Source organism: Lampetra planeri, chromosome 15, assembly GCF_965212315.1.
Source record: "Lampetra planeri chromosome 15, kcLamPlan1.2.h2, whole genome shotgun sequence".
Classification (NCBI taxonomy): Eukaryota; Metazoa; Chordata; class Hyperoartia; order Petromyzontiformes; family Petromyzontidae; genus Lampetra; species Lampetra planeri.
This window is the reverse complement of record NC_136121.1, coordinates 8373704-8394522: the sequence shown is the minus strand read 5'-3', so window position 1 is coordinate 8394522 and position 20819 is coordinate 8373704. Positions and strand designations below refer to the sequence as shown.

Below are 20819 nucleotides of genomic sequence, written 5' to 3'. Positions count from 1 at the left end.
CGCTGTTCACGTTATTACGCTGCGTAAGTCTTTGTCGCCACGGGGCCCGATGCCAGCACGCCGCACCAGGCTTTAATTTTAGTGCCGAGTCTATATGCGGATAGCACAACATTTTTCGAAAACAAAATCTGAGCAGATTAACTGCCGCGCAAGGTGCCTCCTGGCTACTAAAGGTGCCTTCTTTTTTCCTCCCCGGGGAAATTATCGAGAGAAGATTGCGTTATCAAACTGAGAGTGGTCATCATTCCTGAGCAAAATCTGTTAAAAGTCCAATCCTTCTGTGGTTCCTTTGCACGTTTAAAAAAGCCACTTCAAAGCAGAAGCAGCCACGCTGCTGCTGCTGGTGGCGGCGGCGGCGGTCGAGGCAGCTCGGCCTCTGGCTGCATGCGGCTCCGCTGCCCTGCCCTCGTGCCCCCGCTCTTGCTCCCTTAACAGTCCGGTGCAAAGGTTATCCTAGCAGGATGATGTGTGTGTCTCTGCCTCGAGAGCCGAGCCCCTCGGCGACGCGAGCATCCGTGCGTCCGCCTGCGTGTGCGGGCGCCGCGGCGAGCTTTGCCTGCCCGTCCGCTGGGTGCGTGTGCGGTTGGAGACTGCGTGACGGATTGTCGGGGTGGGTTTAGATGTTTGTGGGTGAATGCTATGAGGTGTGTAATGATTCCCCGCCGTCTCCGCCTCTACTCGCCACCCTTCCTGTCGAGATGTGGTTGATTTTATATAATTTTGGGGTTGTGCTTTGGTTTGAGAACTGTCTCATCTTTACTGCCTCTTTGTTGTCTTCTTGTTCCGTCTCGTTTGCATCGTTTTGTTTGCTACATTTGATGAATGCAACATTAGCATAGCGTGCACTTGTGATGGATGTACATTTTAAAAAACAACCTTTTTTAAGATCTGCAATTAGATGAATTAATAATTTAATGAGAGCATAAGAATCGATTGTAATCGATGAATTGCTGCGTCATTCCAGGCCGAGTAGGCTTCATTGCTGAGCAATTAGAAGAGTTATGGGATATGCCATTGGTAGCAGGCAGAGGTGGGACAAAGTCATTGTTATGCAAGTCCAAGTCGAGTCGCAAGTCATCAAATTCATGACTCGAGTCTGACTCGAGTCCAAGTCACATGACTCGAGTCCACATCTCATAGGTGGGACAAAGTCATTGTTATGCAAGTCCAAGTCGAGTCGCAAGTCATCAAATTCATGACTCGAGTCTGACTCGAGTCCAAGTCACATGACTCGAGTCCACATCTCATAGGTGGGACAAAGTCATTGTTATGCAAGTCCAAGTCGAGTCGCAAGTCATCAAATTCATGACTCGAGTCTGACTCGAGTCCAAGTCACATGACTCGAGTCCACATCTCATAGGTGGGACAAAGTCATTGTTATGCAAGTCCAAGTCGAGTCGCAAGTCATCAAATTCATGACTCGAGTCTGACTCGAGTCCAAGTCACATGACTCGAGTCCACATCTCATAGGTGGGACAAAGTCATTGTTATGCAAGTCCAAGTCGAGTCGCAAGTCATCAAATTCATGACTCGAGTCTGACTCGAGTCCAAGTCACATGACTCGAGTCCACATCTCATAGGTGGGACAAAGTCATTGTTATGCAAGTCCAAGTCGAGTCGCAAGTCATCAAATTCATGACTCGAGTCTGACTCGAGTCCAAGTCACATGACTCGAGTCCACATCTCATAGGTGGGACAAAGTCATTGTTATGCAAGTCCAAGTCGAGTCGCAAGTCATCAAATTCATGACTCGAGTCTGACTCGAGTCCAAGTCACATGACTCGAGTCCACATCTCATAGGTGGGACAAAGTCATTGTTATGCAAGTCCAAGTCGAGTCGCAAGTCATCAAATTCATGACTCGAGTCTGACTCGAGTCCAAGTCACATGACTCGAGTCCACATCTCATAGGTGGGACAAAGTCATTGTTATGCAAGTCCAAGTCGAGTCGCAAGTCATCAAATTCATGACTCGAGTCTGACTCGAGTCCAAGTCACATGACTCGAGTCCACATCTCATAGGTGGGACAAAGTCATTGTTATGCAAGTCCAAGTCGAGTCGCAAGTCATCAAATTCATGACTCGAGTCTGACTCGAGTCCAAGTCACATGACTCGAGTCCACACCTCTGGTAGCAGGGCAGGAGGAGTCGAGGGAAACAACGGGGTGGAAGAGTCTGGAGTTGGAGGTGGATATGAGGACTTTGGATGTGCCGAGGGAAGAGGCACAGAATAGAAGCAGATTGAGGAATAAGATCGGAGCAGTCGATCCCGCGGAATATGGAACTCTTTGGCTGAGAGAGGAAAAATATCACAGGCCCAGTGAATATGATTGATGAAGACTGCTTGGTGGTAGCATAATCATTAATTCTTGATTGTTAATTTTCGGCGAGTAACAAAGATACTAATGAGACATTTTTTTTAAAATTAAAGTTTAACATGAAATTATACGAGTAAGTAACATGACCCATTTAACACGTAGTGATTTAGATTGTATATATTGCTTATAATCGTAATTTCCTTTGTAACCAGGTGAGAGCCCATAAATACCAAGTTCCAAACAAGTTATTAATGCTATACAAATTGTGTGTGTGTGTGTATATATGTGTACAATATGTATACATTCCTTACCAGAATTTGATGTAATGGGGAATGAAAATATCCCTAACGTCGCAGTGTTCATTATATTGTGTTATTTAATAAGCTGACTCTAACCTTGTATTAAAATTGTATTTTAATCAAAATGCAAGCTGTACGTTGTCAGGAATTATTAAACACTTAACTCTGCCCTTCAAAATCTTCTACGCATCGCCGCATTACCGAAATTGACATTATGGACCCATAAACCATTCGTAAAATTAAATACCTTCATATAGCTCATACATTTAAAGCAACAGAGTAATGGCATTACGTGATGTCCAACCATCCAACCACAGCAAACAGTGTATGTGTGTGTGTGCATTATGCCCGATGTGTATCCTGAAGTCACATTTACATGTATGTAAAGGTGTTGTAGCAAGGATGTCTCTACTTATTTCTCAGAGATTAACTTTGGCGAAGTAAGTACCACCGCACGACTATGACTATGGTAAAGGTTGAACGGGGTCATGTAATTTGGTAATCCGATTATTTTGTGCATGTTTCCGTATGAGCTATGTTGTGGCCGGGAGTAGGCAGAACACAAAAAAAATCTATTGTTATACTGTACTACGCTCCCGTGTTTATACCCCCCCCCCCACCTTTACGATACCCGCACTGATCGACGTGGTGAAGTATCGTCAAATAACCCCCTTGGCACACGTGGCTTTGTGATGCCCTCAACCAGCAGCAGACTGACAACAGGGGAGGTGCGCTGTGTAGACATCTAAACCCCCTGCTGTTGCCGTTGTGTAGATCGATAAACCTCTTGTCGTTGCCGCTGTTGTGTAGACCTCTAAACCCACTGTTGTTGTCGCTGTTGTGTAGACCTCTAAACCCACTGTCGTTGTCGCTGTTGTGTAGACCTCTAAACCCGCTGTTGTTGTCGCTGTTGTGCAGACCTCTAAACCCACTCTTGTTGTCGCTGTTGTGTAGACCTCTAAACCCGCTGTTGTTGTCGCTGTTGTGTAGACCTCTAAACCCGCTGTTGTCGCTGTTGTGTAGACCTCTAAACCCACTGTCGTTGTCGCTGTTGTGTAGACCTCTAAATCCACTGTCGTTGTCGCTGTTGTGTAGACCTCTAAACCCGCTGTTGTTGTCGCTGTTGTGTAGACCTCTAAACCCACTGTCGTTGTCGCTGTTGTGTAGACCTCTAAACCCACTGTTGTTGTCGCTGTTGTGTAGACCTCTAAACCCACTGTTGTTGTCGCTGTTGTGTAGACCTCTAAACCCGCTGTCGTTGTCGCTGTTGTGTAGACCTCTAAACCCGCTGTTGTTGTCGCTGTTGTGTAGACCTCTAAACCCACTGTCGTTGTCGCTGTTGTGTAGACCTCTAAACCCACTGTTGTTGTCGCTGTTGTGTAGACCTCTAAACCCACTGTTGTTGTCGCTGTTGTGTAGACCTCTAAACCCACTGTCGTTGTCGCTGTTGTGTAGACCTCTAAACCCACTGTTGTTGTCGCTGTTGTGTAGACCTCTAAACCCGCTGTTGTTGTCGCTGTTGTGTAGACCTCTAAACCCACTGTTGTTGTCGCTGTTGTGTAGACCTTTAAACCCACTGTCGTTGCCGCTGTTGTGTAGACCTCTAAACCCACTGTTGTTGTCGCTGTTGTGTAGACCTCTAAACCCACTGTTGTTGTCGCTGTTGTGTAGACCTCTAAACCCGCTGTTGTTGTCGCTGTTGTGTAGACCTCTAAACCCACTGTCGTTGTCGCTGTTGTGTAGACCTCTAAACCCGCTGTCGTTGTCGCTGTTGTGTAGACCTCTAAACCCGCTGTTGTTGTCGCTGTTGTGTAGACCTCTAAACCCACTGTTGTTGTCGCTGTTGTGTAGACCTCTAAACCCGCTGTTGTTGTCGCTGTTGTGTAGACCTCTAAACCCGCTGTTGTTGTCGCTGTTGTGTAGACCTCAAAACCTGCTGTTGTTGTCGCTGTTGTGTAGACCTCTAAACCCACTGTCGTTGTCGCTGTTGTGTAGACCTCTAAACCCGCTGTTGTTGTCGCTGTTGTGTAGACCTCTAAACCCACTGTCGTTGTCGCTGTTGTGTAGACCTCTAAACCCGCTGTCGGTGTCGCTGTTGTGTAGACCTTTAAACCCACTGTCGTTGCCGCTGTTGTGTAGACCTCTAAACCCACTGTTGTTGTCGCTGTTGTGTAGACCTTTAAACCCACTGTCGTTGCCGCTGTTGTGTAGACCTCTAAACCCACTGTTGTCGCTGTTGTGTAGACCTCTAAACCCACTGTTGTTGTCGCTGTTGTGTAGACATCTAAACTCGCTGTTGTTGTCGCTGTTGTGTAGACCTCTAAACCCACTGTCGTTGCCGTTGTTGTGTAGATCTCTAAACTCGCTGTCGTTGTCGCTGTTGTGTAGACATCTAAACTCGCTGTTGTTGTCGCTGTTGTGTAGATCTCTAAACTCACTGTTGTTGTCGCTGTTGTGTAGATCTCTAAACCCACTGTTGTTGTCGCTGTTGTGTAGACATCTAAACTCGCTGTTGTTGTCGCTGTTGTGTAGATCTCTAAACTCACTGTTGTTGTCGCTGTTGTGTAGACCTCTAAACCCACTATTGTTGTCGCTGTTGTGTAGACCTCTAAACCCACTATTGTTGTCGCTGTTGTGTAGACCTCTAAACCCACTGTTGTTGTCGCTGTTGTGTAGACCTCTAAACCCACTGTCGTTGCCGCTGTTGTGTAGATCTCTAAACCCACTGTTGTTGTCGCTGTTGTATAGACATCTAAACCCACTGTTGTTGTCGCTGTTGTATAGACATCTAAACTCGCTGTTGTCCTCTCTGTTTCTTGTGGCTGCAGAGCGAGCAGCGCCGGAACCGGCTGTGGCCGCGAGTTCCGGCGACGGATCACCGAGCGCGGGGCCGGACGCGATGAGCGAGCTGCTCTCCACGCTGTCCACGGAGGTGAAGAGGTCAGACGAGGTGGCGTCCGTGGCGGCCATCAGCATGGTGGAGATCCCGCTGGACAGCACGCCGATGCCCAGCCCGGTCAACGGCGGGAAACCCTTCCCGCCCGCCTCCCATGACGCTCCTGTGACGGCGGCCGTGGCTTCCCCGTTGGCCCACGGTGCAGAGGCCGGCAGCAGCAGGTAATCATTGCCGTCATCGTCGCCGTAATCATCGTCATCATCATCGTCATCATATGGAGAGACACACAAATGCACGTGCATGACACACACACACACAGTTAACATAAACATACAAAAAGATAAAGATCCCATGTATAGCCTTTACAGACTTGTGGGGCAAGTGCTTTTAGTGAGCACCTATGAAAGCGGGCATGGTACACGACGGTGTGGGTGGCCGACTTCACGCCCGACCGATGTTTACACACCGGACCAGGTACTGGTATGAGGCTGAATCGATCTAGGGGAGGCGCAGGACCAGTTAAAATAATCGTCACCGATGTTGGTCATGAACACGTATCGAACTCATGTTATTGGGTTCGTAGCGTAGCTACACTACCGCTCCCCACAGACAAGCATACACCAAGACACACGAATAACGTGCACATACACGCACGCATGGAATGCCACATGCATACACAGACACGCGCACACAGACACACAAGACAAAGATCCACTGCATAGTCTCAACAGACTGCTGAGGCAAGTGCTCTGATCGAGCATCTCTGATGGGCCGCAAGTAACACGAGACGTGCACACGCACGCGTGGAAAGGACACGCGGAGACGCACTCACAGATGCCGATACATTGTGCTCGCATCCGACACACACAAATGCGTGCGCGCACACATACACACACAGAGAAACACAGACCCACTCGCACACACGCTCAGACTGCCTGGCTGAGTGGCGCACTTTGGGACTGCGTGCACGGGGGGCGGGGGGGGTGGTGGGTGACGGTCGTGGGAGGTTTATTTGGAGCTCAGGTGCTTCAGCAAGTAGCTGAGGCACCTTGAGGGCCTGCACGCGGATGTGTTCGCTCCGCGTCGCCAGCAACTTGAACGCCTCCGTGCTCGCGGGCAAAATGGACACGGAGCGCAAATGCCGTCGGCCACGGTCTATCCGCTGCTGGATAGAGGCCTACCCAAAGCTGTCACCTGCTCGCTCGGGGTCCTTTTAGATCTAGGTTGAACACTCATTTCTTCAATATTGCTTTTTGTGTTTAGTTCCTTGTCCTTCCTCTGCACCTCCGATTAGCACGGTTGGCTACGTACAGTGCGAAAGAAGTACAATATACGTACATAGTCCTCCGATCAGCCGTTTAGCTCCCGGCACGCCAGTGGATTTCATCACTCCATCTCCCCACCGGACGTTCTGTCGGCGGCGCGTTGCCTCCCTTGGCTGCTGCTGCTTTGTCATCATTCTTGACCATCATTATTCACATTGCAAGCCAGACTGTCGCCTTCACTCGTGAGGTCCTTATCGGTCATCGTAATCATTATTAATGCTATCACAATCAGTCGTTGTCATCATTGCCTTTATCGTTCAGCAGTCATCGTCCTGTTCACTGTGGCTGCCGTCATGCATCATTGTTATTTTTCTGACAGCCTCCCTTAAACCTCTGCCACTGTAAGTTCCATAGTCTAAGTCGCAAGAATGGAGCACGAAATTGGTGGTGCAGTAGTTCTTTATAATGCCCTAAGAAGCCAGTGATCTGAGTTAGTTTTTCGGCCGCAACGCACTTGATTGATGAGTGATATTTGAACTGGATCTGGATGCACCCCTTCATCTACCTGGATAGACCAGTGTGGTGAAGTATGATCAAACGAGCGACATCGCAAGGGTAGACAAACCAACATCGGATTGACCAAATGGCTCTCGGCTGTTATTGAACGGCATGGCTCATTTTATTCTTCATCGTTTTTTTTGGGAATAAGTTGCCCACTCTGTGCCGATTTTACGAGTTACTTTTTCTGAGTGGCATCGAGGGCACCACTCCAGCAGCTGGAAGGTTCCCTCCTCCGTTCCCAGCGTTGAGTGTTCCCTAGAAAAGCGTCTCTTACGTACCGGTGCGAATTATCCGCTTCGCTCGTTCGCATTACACGGGACCTCTCCGTCATGCCTTCCTGCGCGGATTTAGAGGCCCGAAGAGCCCCTAAAACAACAACAACAACAGCAGCAGAAGCGAGCAACCATTCCAGCGCTGCAGCCGCTCGGTGAGCATCGCGTAGTCAAAGCTTGACGCCGCGGCGCGGAAACACGGCCGAGCGTGCCAACGCGGCACAGCGAGAAGCACCAAATCCGCAGGTGTGAATTTAATGGAATGTACTCGGAGGCTCAACGCAACTTTTGGCGCATTAGCCACGTGTGCGTCGGCGCCGCAGGATGCGGTCGGGCTTCGGGCAGCAGCAGCAGGAGCAGCAGCGGCGGCGGCGGCGTCTCCGCTGGTTGCGCGCGCCGCTCATTGTTGCCAGTGACCGAGGCCTCCCCTTCTCTTGACACCACGGCGTTATATTGATTCATGGCTCGGTAATGCTGTAAAGGTGCATTCCTGTCACTCCGGCTGCAGCGGGTCATATTATTGTACGGCTTGGAAATGCTCCAAGTGTATGTGTTAACAACGTTAAAATCAAGCCGTGACATTAGCCAACGTTCACAGTTCAGGTTTGATTTTCATTTTGTTTTTGAACGGAGCGCCGCGGCTTGCGTCTGCACTCGTGTGTGTACGCATGCATATGTGGCTCTCTTCTTCCTGGTTCTTTTCTGTTCGCTCCTGGCGAGGCCGAGGGTTTAAAATCTTAGCGGCTTGCGGAGCTCTGCTTCCTGTGGAATGCCCAGTCACAGGCCATCTGGGGACAGGGGGCCCTTACCAGTGGCCAGAGACACCACCCACAATCAACCACACTTCCTTTCATCACATCGTCATGTTACCATGATTGGGCTCACTGCTTCATTAAGACCTGCATCCAGCTTCTGCACCTGAGCTGATCTCATCGCTAAATCTCCTCTGTGGATGTTGTCAGCATCGACTGCCAGCCTTCACCCCTTCGAGTGATGTCTCCTGCCCAAGCCCACTTACTTTTCTGAATAGTCAGCATGACCTGCTTGGATATAACACAATTGCATTTCTCCTATGGTTACTTACAATTTGGGATGAGCAATATATTATTGCAATTCATTTTTCACTCATTGTAAATATTTTTTTCACATGGTCAACTGCTGCATTAATGAATAAAGTAATAATACATCCGTACAATTATAGTGCGCTATTTTCAGCCTTTTTTCCTGTGCCTTGATCGTCTTTGTTATTGAAGCGTATCGTTACAATTACAGCAAAAAAATGAATCTGTCAATATCAACTTCTTGGTTCTTTCACTTTACCGAAAGAACCAAGAAGATGAATCCCTGCAGTCACGAAAGCTTTAAATCGAAATGTCAATATCAAGTTTAACGTACATTGGTAATACGTAGATGTTGAGCAAACGATTGTTTTTTAAACTTGCAGTATTGAGATTAACATTGTAGTGACACTTTCACCTTTTGAATAACGATTACTTGATTAATAATAAATAAGTAAGCTGCGAAATGAAATGCGCCCGCCAAGTTTCGGTGGCTGCTGCTGCTGCCGGCTAAAGGAGCACGCGACGCGCTCCGTACGTCTCGCGGTTATTAATAGTGCCGCTCACTTCCAATGAGAAGGCAGATTTTCTCGCAGGACGGCGTTTTCGCAAAGATCTAATTTGTCTTTTTTTTTCCCCTCATCGCCGCACCCTGGGGGCCTGCACCCTTGGAGGGTCTGCGGTCAGAGAGGGGTGGGATGGATGGAAGCAGTGGATAGGGCGGGAGGAACCTTGGCACCCGCCAAGCTAAACATGACGGAGGGGCGCAAATCATTTCGGGAAACAAAATTGGTCGCTTATTAATTACATTTTTTTGACCATCATACGTGGATTATTACACTTCAAGCAGTAAGAGGGGGCCGATGATGAAAAATATAAATATATAAATAGCAATGATTTATTTACAATTTTACATTGGTTAAAACAAATCTCGAAAATGGTCTGTGGCATACAATTGCCGTCTTGAAATCTTGGCAGAGTAACCGCTGCCCCTTTTGCCCCCCCCCCCCTCTTGCCTTGTGTGTATCTCTGCTGGGAACGTGATTGGTAAAACGTGGGTGACGGGACGGCGTGGGCTTTAGGAGGTTTGAGACGGTGCAGCGTGACCCAACCGATGTCCCCCCCCCCCACCCAGAAGCCTCCGCTGGGCGAACGCGCACGTGGCACGGCAAGCGGCGGCGATGTCAACATCAAGGCCGCTTGCCGCTAATAAAACGTGGCAGCGTCGAGATGAGGCCTGGGCCTGCCGCACCGGAGAGCAACGGGCGACGCTCAAATTACCAGGCTTTTGCATAAAACTATTTCATGGTCTCGGCATCGCCGCCGTTGCCACAAATGGGTTCCCGTCGGCCGCCAGCTTAAATGAGTTGTTTTGTGCTGTGCAGAAGGAGTTATTCTCCAGAGCCCTGCGGAATGAGATTGCCTGTCACGCCGCTTTAAAATCTGCGGAGAGCGAGACAGGGGCCCCGTTTTTAACCCTCGCCGCTTGAGCGTGCCGGGAGAGGTAGCGAGCTGGAACGCTTTGCGCAGCGTTCCAGTTCGCGACAAATCCTCCCACCCCCCTCCCCCCCCCCGGTCCTTTCTTTGGTTCCTGATAATTTTCCGCTAATTATTATTGCATTCGTAATTTTATCGCGTAGCGTAAAGGCTTACCAAGGCGGTGATTGTCATGCAAAATCGCGCAAATAATTATCCGTATTTACGATGTGGTAATCGGCTTTTATTCTTGCGTTCGTGCAGATTTGTCGCGGGCGGTGTGGCCACAGCCGACGTCAATCTCGCGATAAACCTCCATTATTGTTATAACGAAACAAACGGCCCGCCTTAATAATCCAATTAATACCTTCCGCACGCGGATTATTTATTTAATATTCGTTATATTTTTTAAAAGAAAGTATTTTCGGCGGCGTGCCTCATTTGCATATTTATTGGTGCAAATTGAACCCCGGCCGTGGCTGTTGCTGGTTTCTGCACCGCGGAATTATGCACAGACTTCAACAATTACAAGCCAACGAAAAATATGCCGCTTTACGTTCAATTCACAGTTTCATCGTCCCATTGCAAATGAATAAGTAAGTCGTTTCATTCCAGTATGGTTTTACCTTTTATCCTACGTCCTAAATTAACTCCTGTACATTTTCACACGTGGGAAACGGGGTTTGGCCCCTCTAATGGATCGACGGCTCGATGTTAATATTGCTCGCTTGTTCAGAACTGACCGGTGACACGTACGGAATATAATTTTCGGTCGATAAAACGTTCATCCTCGTCGAAACGTTGAGATCTTCTCGGCCACACATTCCACGGGGTCGGTGTAATCGAGGGTTAAAACTGCACGCAGCCCTTTTAGATATTACTTCGGTTATAACCGGGGACCCGAGGAAGGAGACTGCGAAGCGATCTCGTGGTGCCGTCGTCGTTTTGCCCCCGCCGATCACACTTCTCCGTGAATTTTGTACATCGGCGCTCGATTAATTGATAGCCCTGAGAGGTTTAACGATTAGCCAGTGGCAATTTGCATGAAAATAACTCCAGTTAAATTCCGCACCTGCCACCCCCTCCCCCACCACCACCACCCTGGCCCCCCACCAAGTTCACCGCGACTTACATGGCTAACCGATGGAAAGCGGCATCACTTAAGACACTTTAAGCAACCGACCACAGGAGTGGCCAGCTGGCCTGGAGGTTCATCGACCTTTCCCCGGTGCCGTGCTGCAGGCCCTGGGATCTAAACGAGTCTGCCGTCACGCCGAGAGGACTTTGCGTTTCTTGTGCCGTACGATTGCGTTTCTTGTGCCGTACGATTGCCGACGACGGGGGGGACACTGCGAAGACCGAAGACGTTTGTTTCATTTGTGCACAAACTTTTGATATAATTACCATCTTTCGTCTGCTCAGGTGTGTTTCGAGTAAGCCCCAGGCTCAATGCATATGTGAGCCATTTGTCAATCCATGGCTGGATGAAGGGCTCCCCCGTGGCTTGTCGGTAATGGGAGTTGATTCACCAGACTTATTAACACCACGCTGGTTCGTGCGGGCTCGTGCAAGCTGTATAGAGCCTTGGATGTTCCTGTCCTGCCCTCTGCTACGCACAACTCTGACTGCACCTGCGTGTTGTGCATATGGCGGCCACCGATCAAAGCACGGTGCAGTCTCCAACCCCGCGCAGCTTCTGAGCTCTTGACGAGATTGGGTGCATTCCGGTGGAGATTTGGTCATAGGCCTAATGACAATCATAACAACGACGGTAATAAATGTATTAAATCTCAAATCGGCGGAGTAACATGGCAAAGGGCGCGTGTAATTATGGATGCCGGATTGCACAGAAGGAGCGAGTAATTTCCGAGGCGAGCCAGTGCAATTACACAGATTCCTCATCTCGGTACGCGGTCTCCGGCAAAATAAACAGCGGCCATTTACTCGTCGCGAGAGCCACGTCAAACGACCACATCCCTGCAGGCTACACGGAGGCCCCACGTATAACGGATAATAGCCAGCGCTGTGATGTGCGTGCGTGCGTTTGTTTTTAAACTCGCTTGGCGCAGAACCCGTGGCAAAGCTCAACGTTCTCGTTTTGTTTTTGTTGCAATCGTTACAAATATTTGGTTTTGGAGGAGTTGCTTCGCACGGTTAGGGCAGACGCACGTTGTGGGGTTTCGCACGTGTTGGGGCGATTCCGAACTTGGGTTGCCACCTTACCTGAGGTGCAAAAAAACTGGAGTATATTTCAGGAAGAAAGGTATCTCACGATGTCGGAAGACGGGAGAACGACACGGAAACACATTGACTTGAGTTGTGTATTATTGCGCGCAACGCATTGAAACCACGACTTTTAATGTCCCGGTGAAGACGTTACCGATTTCCTAGGATGGTTCGGTGAATAATAGGGTATCCTGCGACGCACCCCGCACAGGTGGTCATCCTTTTCTGCTCCGTGATGCTCAACTGAGGTGCATTGCGTAGGGGAAACTTTACAACATTTCGGTGGAATTAAAATTTAAGTGGTGGATGTTGTTGGCTCGGCACCACCATGGCCCGCCTAGAATCCTACTGCCCTATCGAGAGCACAGATAAAACGTGAAATGTTGTGGCAAAGCAAGACGATTGCTTTGAAGCATGCTGCTGAAGTTTTTTTTCTTTCGGCACGGGATTTCAATCATTTGAGGTGCCATGACAGACTGCAAATATCATCAGCATTGATAATGTGCATTTTTATATTAGCAGTTTAAGTTAACAACTGGTAGTAATAATAATTTAGAATTCAAGTAACAAAAGCTCATTGTTTGGCATGGGCTTTGCCTGTATTTCTGCGTGCAAGTTTTCCCCAACCCGCTTTAAACGCGTGGTCATTCTTTCAGCTGCTCTAAAAGGATTTCTGGCACGAAAAAATATAAAACGTCGACAGCAACAACAAATGTGGAATTTAGCTGCCACGAAAAAATCCTTTGAAAAATTACCCACCGACATTTTAAATGAGCTAAAAAATCCAAAGTAAACGGAACAGAATAAACGAGCCGTTCAAATGCCCTCATTTGGATTGGCACCGTCGGATGGATTTGACGCTAATATACATCCAGGTGGCTCGCACTGGTGGCACATTGCCACTCCATTGTGCCGGGAGATCTGCACGCTCCTTTCCTTGCAATGGCCAGTTGCACGTCGGCAGGAGGTGGTGCACAAACCGTGCGCACCATGACCCCGGCTGACATGCAGAGCTTGACTCATGTGCAGCCTTCCTCTGCGAGTGGCCAGAGACTCTAGTTGTCAAAACCTGCCACGCTCGTACGTCCGCACTCTGATGAGCTGATCGATGAATCTCAAACCCGGGCAACGTGCACGCTTTTCAGTTTTTTTTTATATTTGTTTACTGGTTATTGTTCTGTGTGTTTTTTTTTCTTTACTCTCTTCTCATTTTTCCACTGGCCGCTGTAACTCGCAGGCTGTCATATCAAGCCTTGATAATCCATCTGGGTTTGCGGCTGGACAATAAACCAGCGCGGCGTTCGGTGCAGGCCCTTAAGCCGCCTTGACAGAGGATCGGAGGATCAGCGGCTGACACTGCGTTACTCTTTCCTTTCTACATTTTTTTTTTATCCCTGTCTACTTCCCCGTTGGCCAAAACCCCCCTGACAGTCTGCAGGGCCAGATACAGGGGTACTGATAATGCATCGCGTTTGTCATGTCTCCCGCGCCGGCTGCCTTTGAAAAACTTCTCTGCCGGTCGCGGCTCTGTACGTGCGCGCGTTTGTGGATGACGAGAGCCGGGTCTTGGCATTTTTCATGGACGTCCGTCCGTCCACATCTTGGGCCGTTCAAGGCCTCCTCCTGGAGTCCAGACAAAACCTCGACACGTGGCATCAATTTCTGAGTTGCAGCGCTGCGAGGGCCCATTTTTACATCCCCCCCCCCCCTCAGCCGTGGTAATGGGCTTATTTTCTGCCGTAATTTAATCAAATTAATGAGGTGGCAGTGGTGCTTAGGGGTCGCGGCCCGCCGCGGCTGTGTATTTTGGGCACAGCATCAAAAGCATGCCGTTACGGAGAGCTAGTAGGAAGCCCTTGCCGATACGTGTGGGAGTTACAAACCAAAGACGCTCAACTTCCTGAGGATTGAGCCGTTGCGCTGCAGAACCAGGGACTTCGTTTCAAGTTGTTGTTGCTAAGGGGAGAAAGACCTGTCAGTCTTTCGGATGAAAGTCAGGAAATATCTGCTCAAACAAGCAATACGTGTGGCTCCTGCCACCGTTTAGGCCTTCAGCTACTGGTAACGGTTCCACGTTCACATGGAGAGGGTCACTGTCTATCTCGAAGATGACTGTTGCCAGCTTCCTGTACAGTGGTACCTAGTTTATGGACTCTTGCGGAGATGATGGGCTGAATGGAACTCGAACTGGGATTTCAGTTCGCGACTTTCGATTGTGAGTCAAGCCCTCTCGGTATTGTCTCAGAAAAAAAGATCGACAGAGATTAGTCATATCTATTGCAAATACATACTGAGTGCACATATACACACGCATAAACATTGATTCACGTGTAATGTTTATCATTACACTTTGTATGGAACGTGTCCCATTGTGTGCACATGCATGCATTCTTCGTGCTAAATTACGTCCCGTGGTACAAAATCAGTTGCACTATCAATAATGAAAACCATACTCTTAGCCGTGTCTGGTGGACTTATCCGAAAGATTTCCTATAAATCTCCCGGTCCAGAGTTTATTTCATTGGTTTCACATGCTCACGTTTGCGGAGAAGCTGAGGCTGTTCCTGCGCGGGGTGTGCGTGTGCGTGCGTGCGTGCGTGCGCGTGTGTGTATGGTTAACAGCACCGAAGGAGGACTTTGGTGTCAAAAGCAATGCTGCGCGAGAACACTCTGTTTTGTTCTCAAAAGGCCGTTGCCGTCCTCCATAAATTCGATTTACGCGCCTCTGTTTCTCGTGTAATTCAAACGGAACAACGCCGCCGCTCACCGCGCCTCCGCTCAAACGGCGTTGGTTGAAAAAGTATTCGCACCAAACCAGCCGCCTCGCCGCACCTGCCCGTCGGTCACGAAACGATGTCTCACAGTCCCCCGGGGGTGGTGGGGCTGCCCGTGCTGGTTTTCCCAGCATTCCCGGAAGTCTGTAAGCTTTCCGCGTGTCATTAAAAGGCCCACTTTTTTGCGAGTGGCGTTATAATACACCGCTCACGACTTTGCGTTCACGCATAGTGCTCCCCTCCTCCAACATTGCGAGATATTCTTCTTCTCCATGCCATGTCCAGGTTTTTTTTTATACTTGTACGTATATGTATGTTGAACTTCTTTCATATCTCAGAAAGTCACAGCACTAGTCTCACCGTGGTCACCACACGAGTGGCAGGCATTAATCGGGGGTGGCTATTCCACATTACTTTGCTGGGGGCATGTTTCCATGTAGGGAACACAGCAGTGGACTTCCCACAAAGTGGTTGTCATTTTGTTGCCAAAGGAAAGGTGATGATGATGATGGGACTGGCTTAATTGTGCCTCTAGCCTGGACTTACACTGCTGTCTGCTGTAACACAGGCTTACTGGCTACAATGTTGCGCATGTGCTCATGTATTCGTTTATATGTCTGTTTATATTTGTGTTCTCCCTGCGTGTATATTCCACAACGTACCAATGCACCGACCCATCGAGGAAAGTTATTTTTAACAGTCATGATTCATGCATCGGTTTGTACGTATGATAATTTATTATTTACAATTCAAGACAGTGATACGATCATGTTACACAATAGGCCAAAGGATAAGACCACTTTACAAACAAGTCACAAATATGAGAACGCAGAAAACAAATGAGAGCGATGGCAATTTCAAAATTAGATTGGGAAAAAATTAGACGAAAAAGAATGTGTATCTTGAATTGAATAGTGATGCAGAATCTTGATGATTGGTAGACTTTCTTAAGGTGGCAGGAGGCTGGGGTGTGAATGGTTACATGTGGGAAGTGTATCTACGTGTCTCTGTAAGCCTGTCTTTTTCTGTGGTTGCGTTTGTGAATGTACATTCATTCACGTAATGTGAAGTAAAGTCAAGCTTGCAGCTATATTACAACTTTTCAGTTTCGCCTCGCTTATAAGCCAGCCATCACCTGAAGCCGGAGAAGAGGCACATTGACCAGGCAGCGGCCGTAATGGTCACACTCCGTTCGAGCCACAGAGGAGAGCTCGTTTAATGGTGAACTAACTGGGGCGGTGTCTGCCACACAAATGCCACGTGCTGATTGACAACGGCAGGGGAATGGTGGCAGTCTGCTCTGCTGTAAGGGGCCTTGAGTAAGGGCGAATGTGTTTGAAACAAGAGGCAAAGAACACACACATTTGCCTTGTTCTTCTAAAACTATGTGGCATTATTTATAAACATGTAAAGGCGTTTGCTTGAAGTGGCGGTGTTTCATCATTGTGATTAGCAGCAGCAGCAACAACCATGTTCTATCCATTGCTTGATGAAGGCCACCTCACGTGCCTCAGTTTCATGATGCAGCACACGTGCCGGTCTCGTCGCTGCTATAAATGTCCACGTGGTAAGCCACTTCGTCGAGCTCTCATTTGTGTCCAGGTCGCTTCTGAAAAAGAGCTGTACAGTTGAGTTGGCCTTACCTGGTTAAAAAAGATCAGCATCTGATTTTCTTTGTTTTAAGACATGATTCACTCCCTGAATAGTTCCACGATTCAGTCTTTGAATGAGGAATTTTATTTATTTCCATTGTGAAACGGTGAACAAATATTTCAGGCCAGGAGGCAGTGGTTGGAGCTCTACTCACAAAACACATTGTCATCAGACACAGAACTTGCAAACTGTGGTCTCAGGCGTTGTGTAGCACTGGTAGAACATTGATATTTTAATCGGTGCAATTGGGCAGGAAAGAGAGAGAATTGTTTCCGTGTGCAGTAATATAAACAAAAATTCCGATCGTGTCTGTATTTTTCGTGGGATTCTGCAGTGACCTCACCATCTCCATAGTTAAGTTTCTACTTTAATTCTCAATGCAAATTGAAAAATACTAGAGAGAGGAAAAAGAAGCAAACTTCAGTGCACTTAAATTATTTTGCAGCAACATAATGCTTTTCAAGTTCTCTCCTGACCACGTTCAATGTTGCATTTGTCCCGGCACGTTTGAATTGCCCGCTGTGGCGTCAAATGAAAACACGAAAGTGAAAGTCGACGCGAAAGGAAATTAATCACCGGCTGCTCTGTTTGTTTTCGTGATGCAGATTTGTTTATATTTTTTTTTCATGAAAAACTACCCGTAGCATAAGCGTGGCTGAAGTGCGTGCTCGGAATGAATGGTGGAGCATGCTGGCTACTGTGGTTTGTGCTGCGTATGTGTGCGCCATGCCCAAATGTCACCTTCCATAGTATGCAGAGGAGAAGAAAAGCGACTTCCCACCGAGCGAAGGTTGACCGAGGGCTTCAGGAAAAGGGCCTTGGTTGCTTGAGTGGAGAGTGCGTGGAGGGCACGTAGAGTGAGATGAGCGGTGAGAGGTAGGAGAGCTCATCTTCTTGGTTCTTTCGGTAAAGTCACGTAGAAGGGAAATAATAAAATAATACAAATAATAAAATGATTCTCACGACGTTTCGGCCACAACGCAAGCAGCCGTCCTCAGGTGAAGACCAGGTCTGTCGGGGAGACAGCGTCTCATTCAGACGCTGTCTCCCCGACAGACCTGGTCTTCATTCAGACGCTGTCTCCCCGACAGACCTGGTCTTCACCTGAGGACGGCTGCTTGCGTTGTGGCCGAAACGTCGTGATAATTATTTTATTATGGTTTATTATTTTTATTATTTTATTATTTCCCTTCTACGTGACTTTACCGAAAGAACCAAGAAGATGAATCCCTGCAGTCACGAAAGCTTTAAATCGAAAGGTAGGAGAGCGTGTGTAGGGGAGTATAGTGAGATGAGTGGGTAGAGTTTGGTGGAGGACCTTAGACCTGTATATAGTTGTCCCCATTGTATGTGTAGGGTTTGTCTGTTAATTTATGTGTCCCCAACGCACACACAAGCATATTCAACGTAGCAAGACCCATGGTTAAGTTTTAACATATTTTTTATTGTGTTTTTTTTTTCCCAGCAATAAAACAGAGGTGGCTGCCGCAGAAGCAGCGGAGATTAAGGGTGGGGTTGGTGCATCCGGCAAGGAGGAGGGTGACAAGGCCTCGGAATTAAGTTCAGCACCAGCACCGGCCCCGAAGGACAGTGCTGTTGGTAGCACTGCAGGTGAGCGTTCTTTCAACTCACGAGCCTCTGATACGCAGGGAATTTGTGAAGACGTCAAGTGTGTTGGCACGGAAAATGTACTTTCTGTAACGTTGGAAAATATAAATGTCACTCTTTGCATTTCACTTCATTTTTTTATGAGTCTGCGTAGACGTACAAAACTAATATGGTTATAACAGGACCCTGCGGGGTGGGCTGGTAGGAATGAATAACCAAAGAATATAAACATAATGTATTATTACACTTGTTAAGCTAGGAAAGCCCCACTGAGTCAAAAGGTTTTTGTAGGGTCCTGCCAAGTGTTTGCAGTAGGGGGCGATGTTGATACACGGACGGACGGACGGACGGACGGACGGAAGATATAATCTATTGGTGGTCTGGTCCACTTCGTTCCTACCAGTATAATCAAATGTTCCAGGTAGTGGCCCTTGGTCAGAGAGGAAAACAGGATTGTTCTCTTTTTGTATTGTTTAGAATATATGCTAACGTCTAAACAGTCAAGTATGAAATATATGTGAAGTTGTTGTGCCGATGGAAATAAAAAATTCCTCACCTTACTGCAAGATTATGTTTTGCCAATTTAAATGTGACTGAACGCTTTACTGACGTTAATAAGAGCAGTGCACATGATCAATTCTACTGGGTGAAGGTTTCCCCTGGTCATGGGGTGGTGGGGGGGGGTTAACCATACTTCACCACTCATGTAAGATGTTAATACCAATGTTATCCATAGCTAGGAATAAAACTGAGGTCGCCTGATTGTGTACTGTATTCTTTATCTTCATCTTGCACACTTGGTCTACCGTGAATCCATCAATTTCCAAATCTCGCTTGCACCAAGCCTCTCTCTGCGTAGCAGTGTCGCACAGGTAGAGTTGAGATTAACGTCCCTTTTAGGCAGAAACTCGTAATATTTGTATCCCGTGTCTGATTTATGCGGCCGTTTTATGACCATCGACGTTTTAGCGTCGGGTAAACGTCGCTAATTCGAAAATAGCGGTGCCTAGAAAAGCAAGTCAAGGATGTAAACGGAACAGTTTGTTTTACGTTTAAAGGGTACGCAATTACGAGCTTATTATTTTAATTTTTCCCACTGATGTTTCTGCAACGGCTCACACCGCTAAGCAGGCATTTTTGAATTTCCCAGACCGATTTCGTAACAGATGGCCCGTGTTTCGCTGTTGTGTCGTTTTGCGACTCAACATGGGAAGGAGAGAAAAAAAAGTTCAAAGGTTTTGATAGCTGCGCACTTAATAACGTTGCGTGCAAATGCGCGTTAGCCCGGAGATTGTTATTAATGTGCAGGAAGTTGGCAGTTCACGTTTACGGTCAAGCCTCAAAAGTATTTCACCGAAGTCGGGAACGTTTTGCAAGCCCCGAGATGAAAAATGAAATGGGTTAGTGCAGATGTGGTAAGGTCAATTGACCGCGTGATCTGCAAACACGGGGCGGAACGCAACAGGGGCTCGTGGTGTAATTTGTTTTAAAATGTCCTTTTCCTGTTCTTGGCCGCGGACTTTCAGGTGACAAGTCTCAGGAAGCCGGGTCCTCAGGTGGGGCCATGGTTCAGGCCCTGCCAGACGGGAAAGCCTCGGTGCCAGCACCCAGAGACGGCAACAAGTAAGAGAAATTGGATCTCACGGCGCATAAATCATTCGCGTTCACAAAGCCGCGGCCTCTCACCGACACCATCGGCAGGTGCCCTGCGTCAAGGGGTTGGTTCTCATGCGTTGCCGTAGCGTAATTATTTAATTTCTTTTAAAGTTCCGTGACAAACTAATAAAACAAAAATGTACCCCGTTTGATATAAATCTGAAATTACTTTGGATGCTTTATCAATGGCAAGTTTATTTAGGCGTGCGCATGTTTCATTTCCAATGCCGGAGCTTTCATAAGTCCAGATAATTTATATCAAATTTTTTTTGCGGAGAGTTTTTTGCGCATGGGACAGAAGTTTTCTTTTTTCGTGCCCCAATCCTGATTGTTCACATGAGTACTGGCACCGATAAAGAGTCACTGGTGTTTGTCCGTCGTTAACTTTAAACGCTGCTTATCAAAACAGCGCTCGTGTCTGAGAGAAACGGACATCGCTAAGTGTTCGTGTTGCAACGGCCGGCTTCTGGGCTCATCGTTAGAACGGGCCCCTCTTTTTATTTTGACGCCCATTTCTTACAAACAAACGCCGGCGCGTTGTCATCGCCGCTAAAGTACAGCAGCTGAAGCGGCCGGCGCAGCTCAGCAAACCGAAATCTTAGGGGCGGTTTCAGCGCGGATCCTAATGCAGCAGCCTCACGCTCACCACTCTGGGGGCACCCCCACTCTGTCTTGACGAACTTCAGCTGCGCCGCCGCCTTAAGTCGGGAGTGCGCACACACACCCACAGACGCACACACAGCCCCGATTGGGGGATTT

General features: G+C 48.0%; 1 protein-coding gene across 1 annotated transcript in view; it reads left to right on the top strand.

Annotated features, from left to right (window-relative positions):
• LOC144722679 (lipopolysaccharide-responsive and beige-like anchor protein) overlaps positions 1-20819 on the top strand; it is a 281782-nt gene that overhangs the window by 61674 nt on the left and 199289 nt on the right. Inside the window, exons 29-31 of the mRNA XM_078600981.1 lie at positions 5444-5732; positions 18262-18407; positions 19931-20027. Of these exons, the coding sequence (XP_078457107.1) occupies positions 5444-5732; positions 18262-18407; positions 19931-20027 (532 nt within the window). The remainder of the gene's footprint in view (positions 1-5443; positions 5733-18261; positions 18408-19930; positions 20028-20819) is intronic.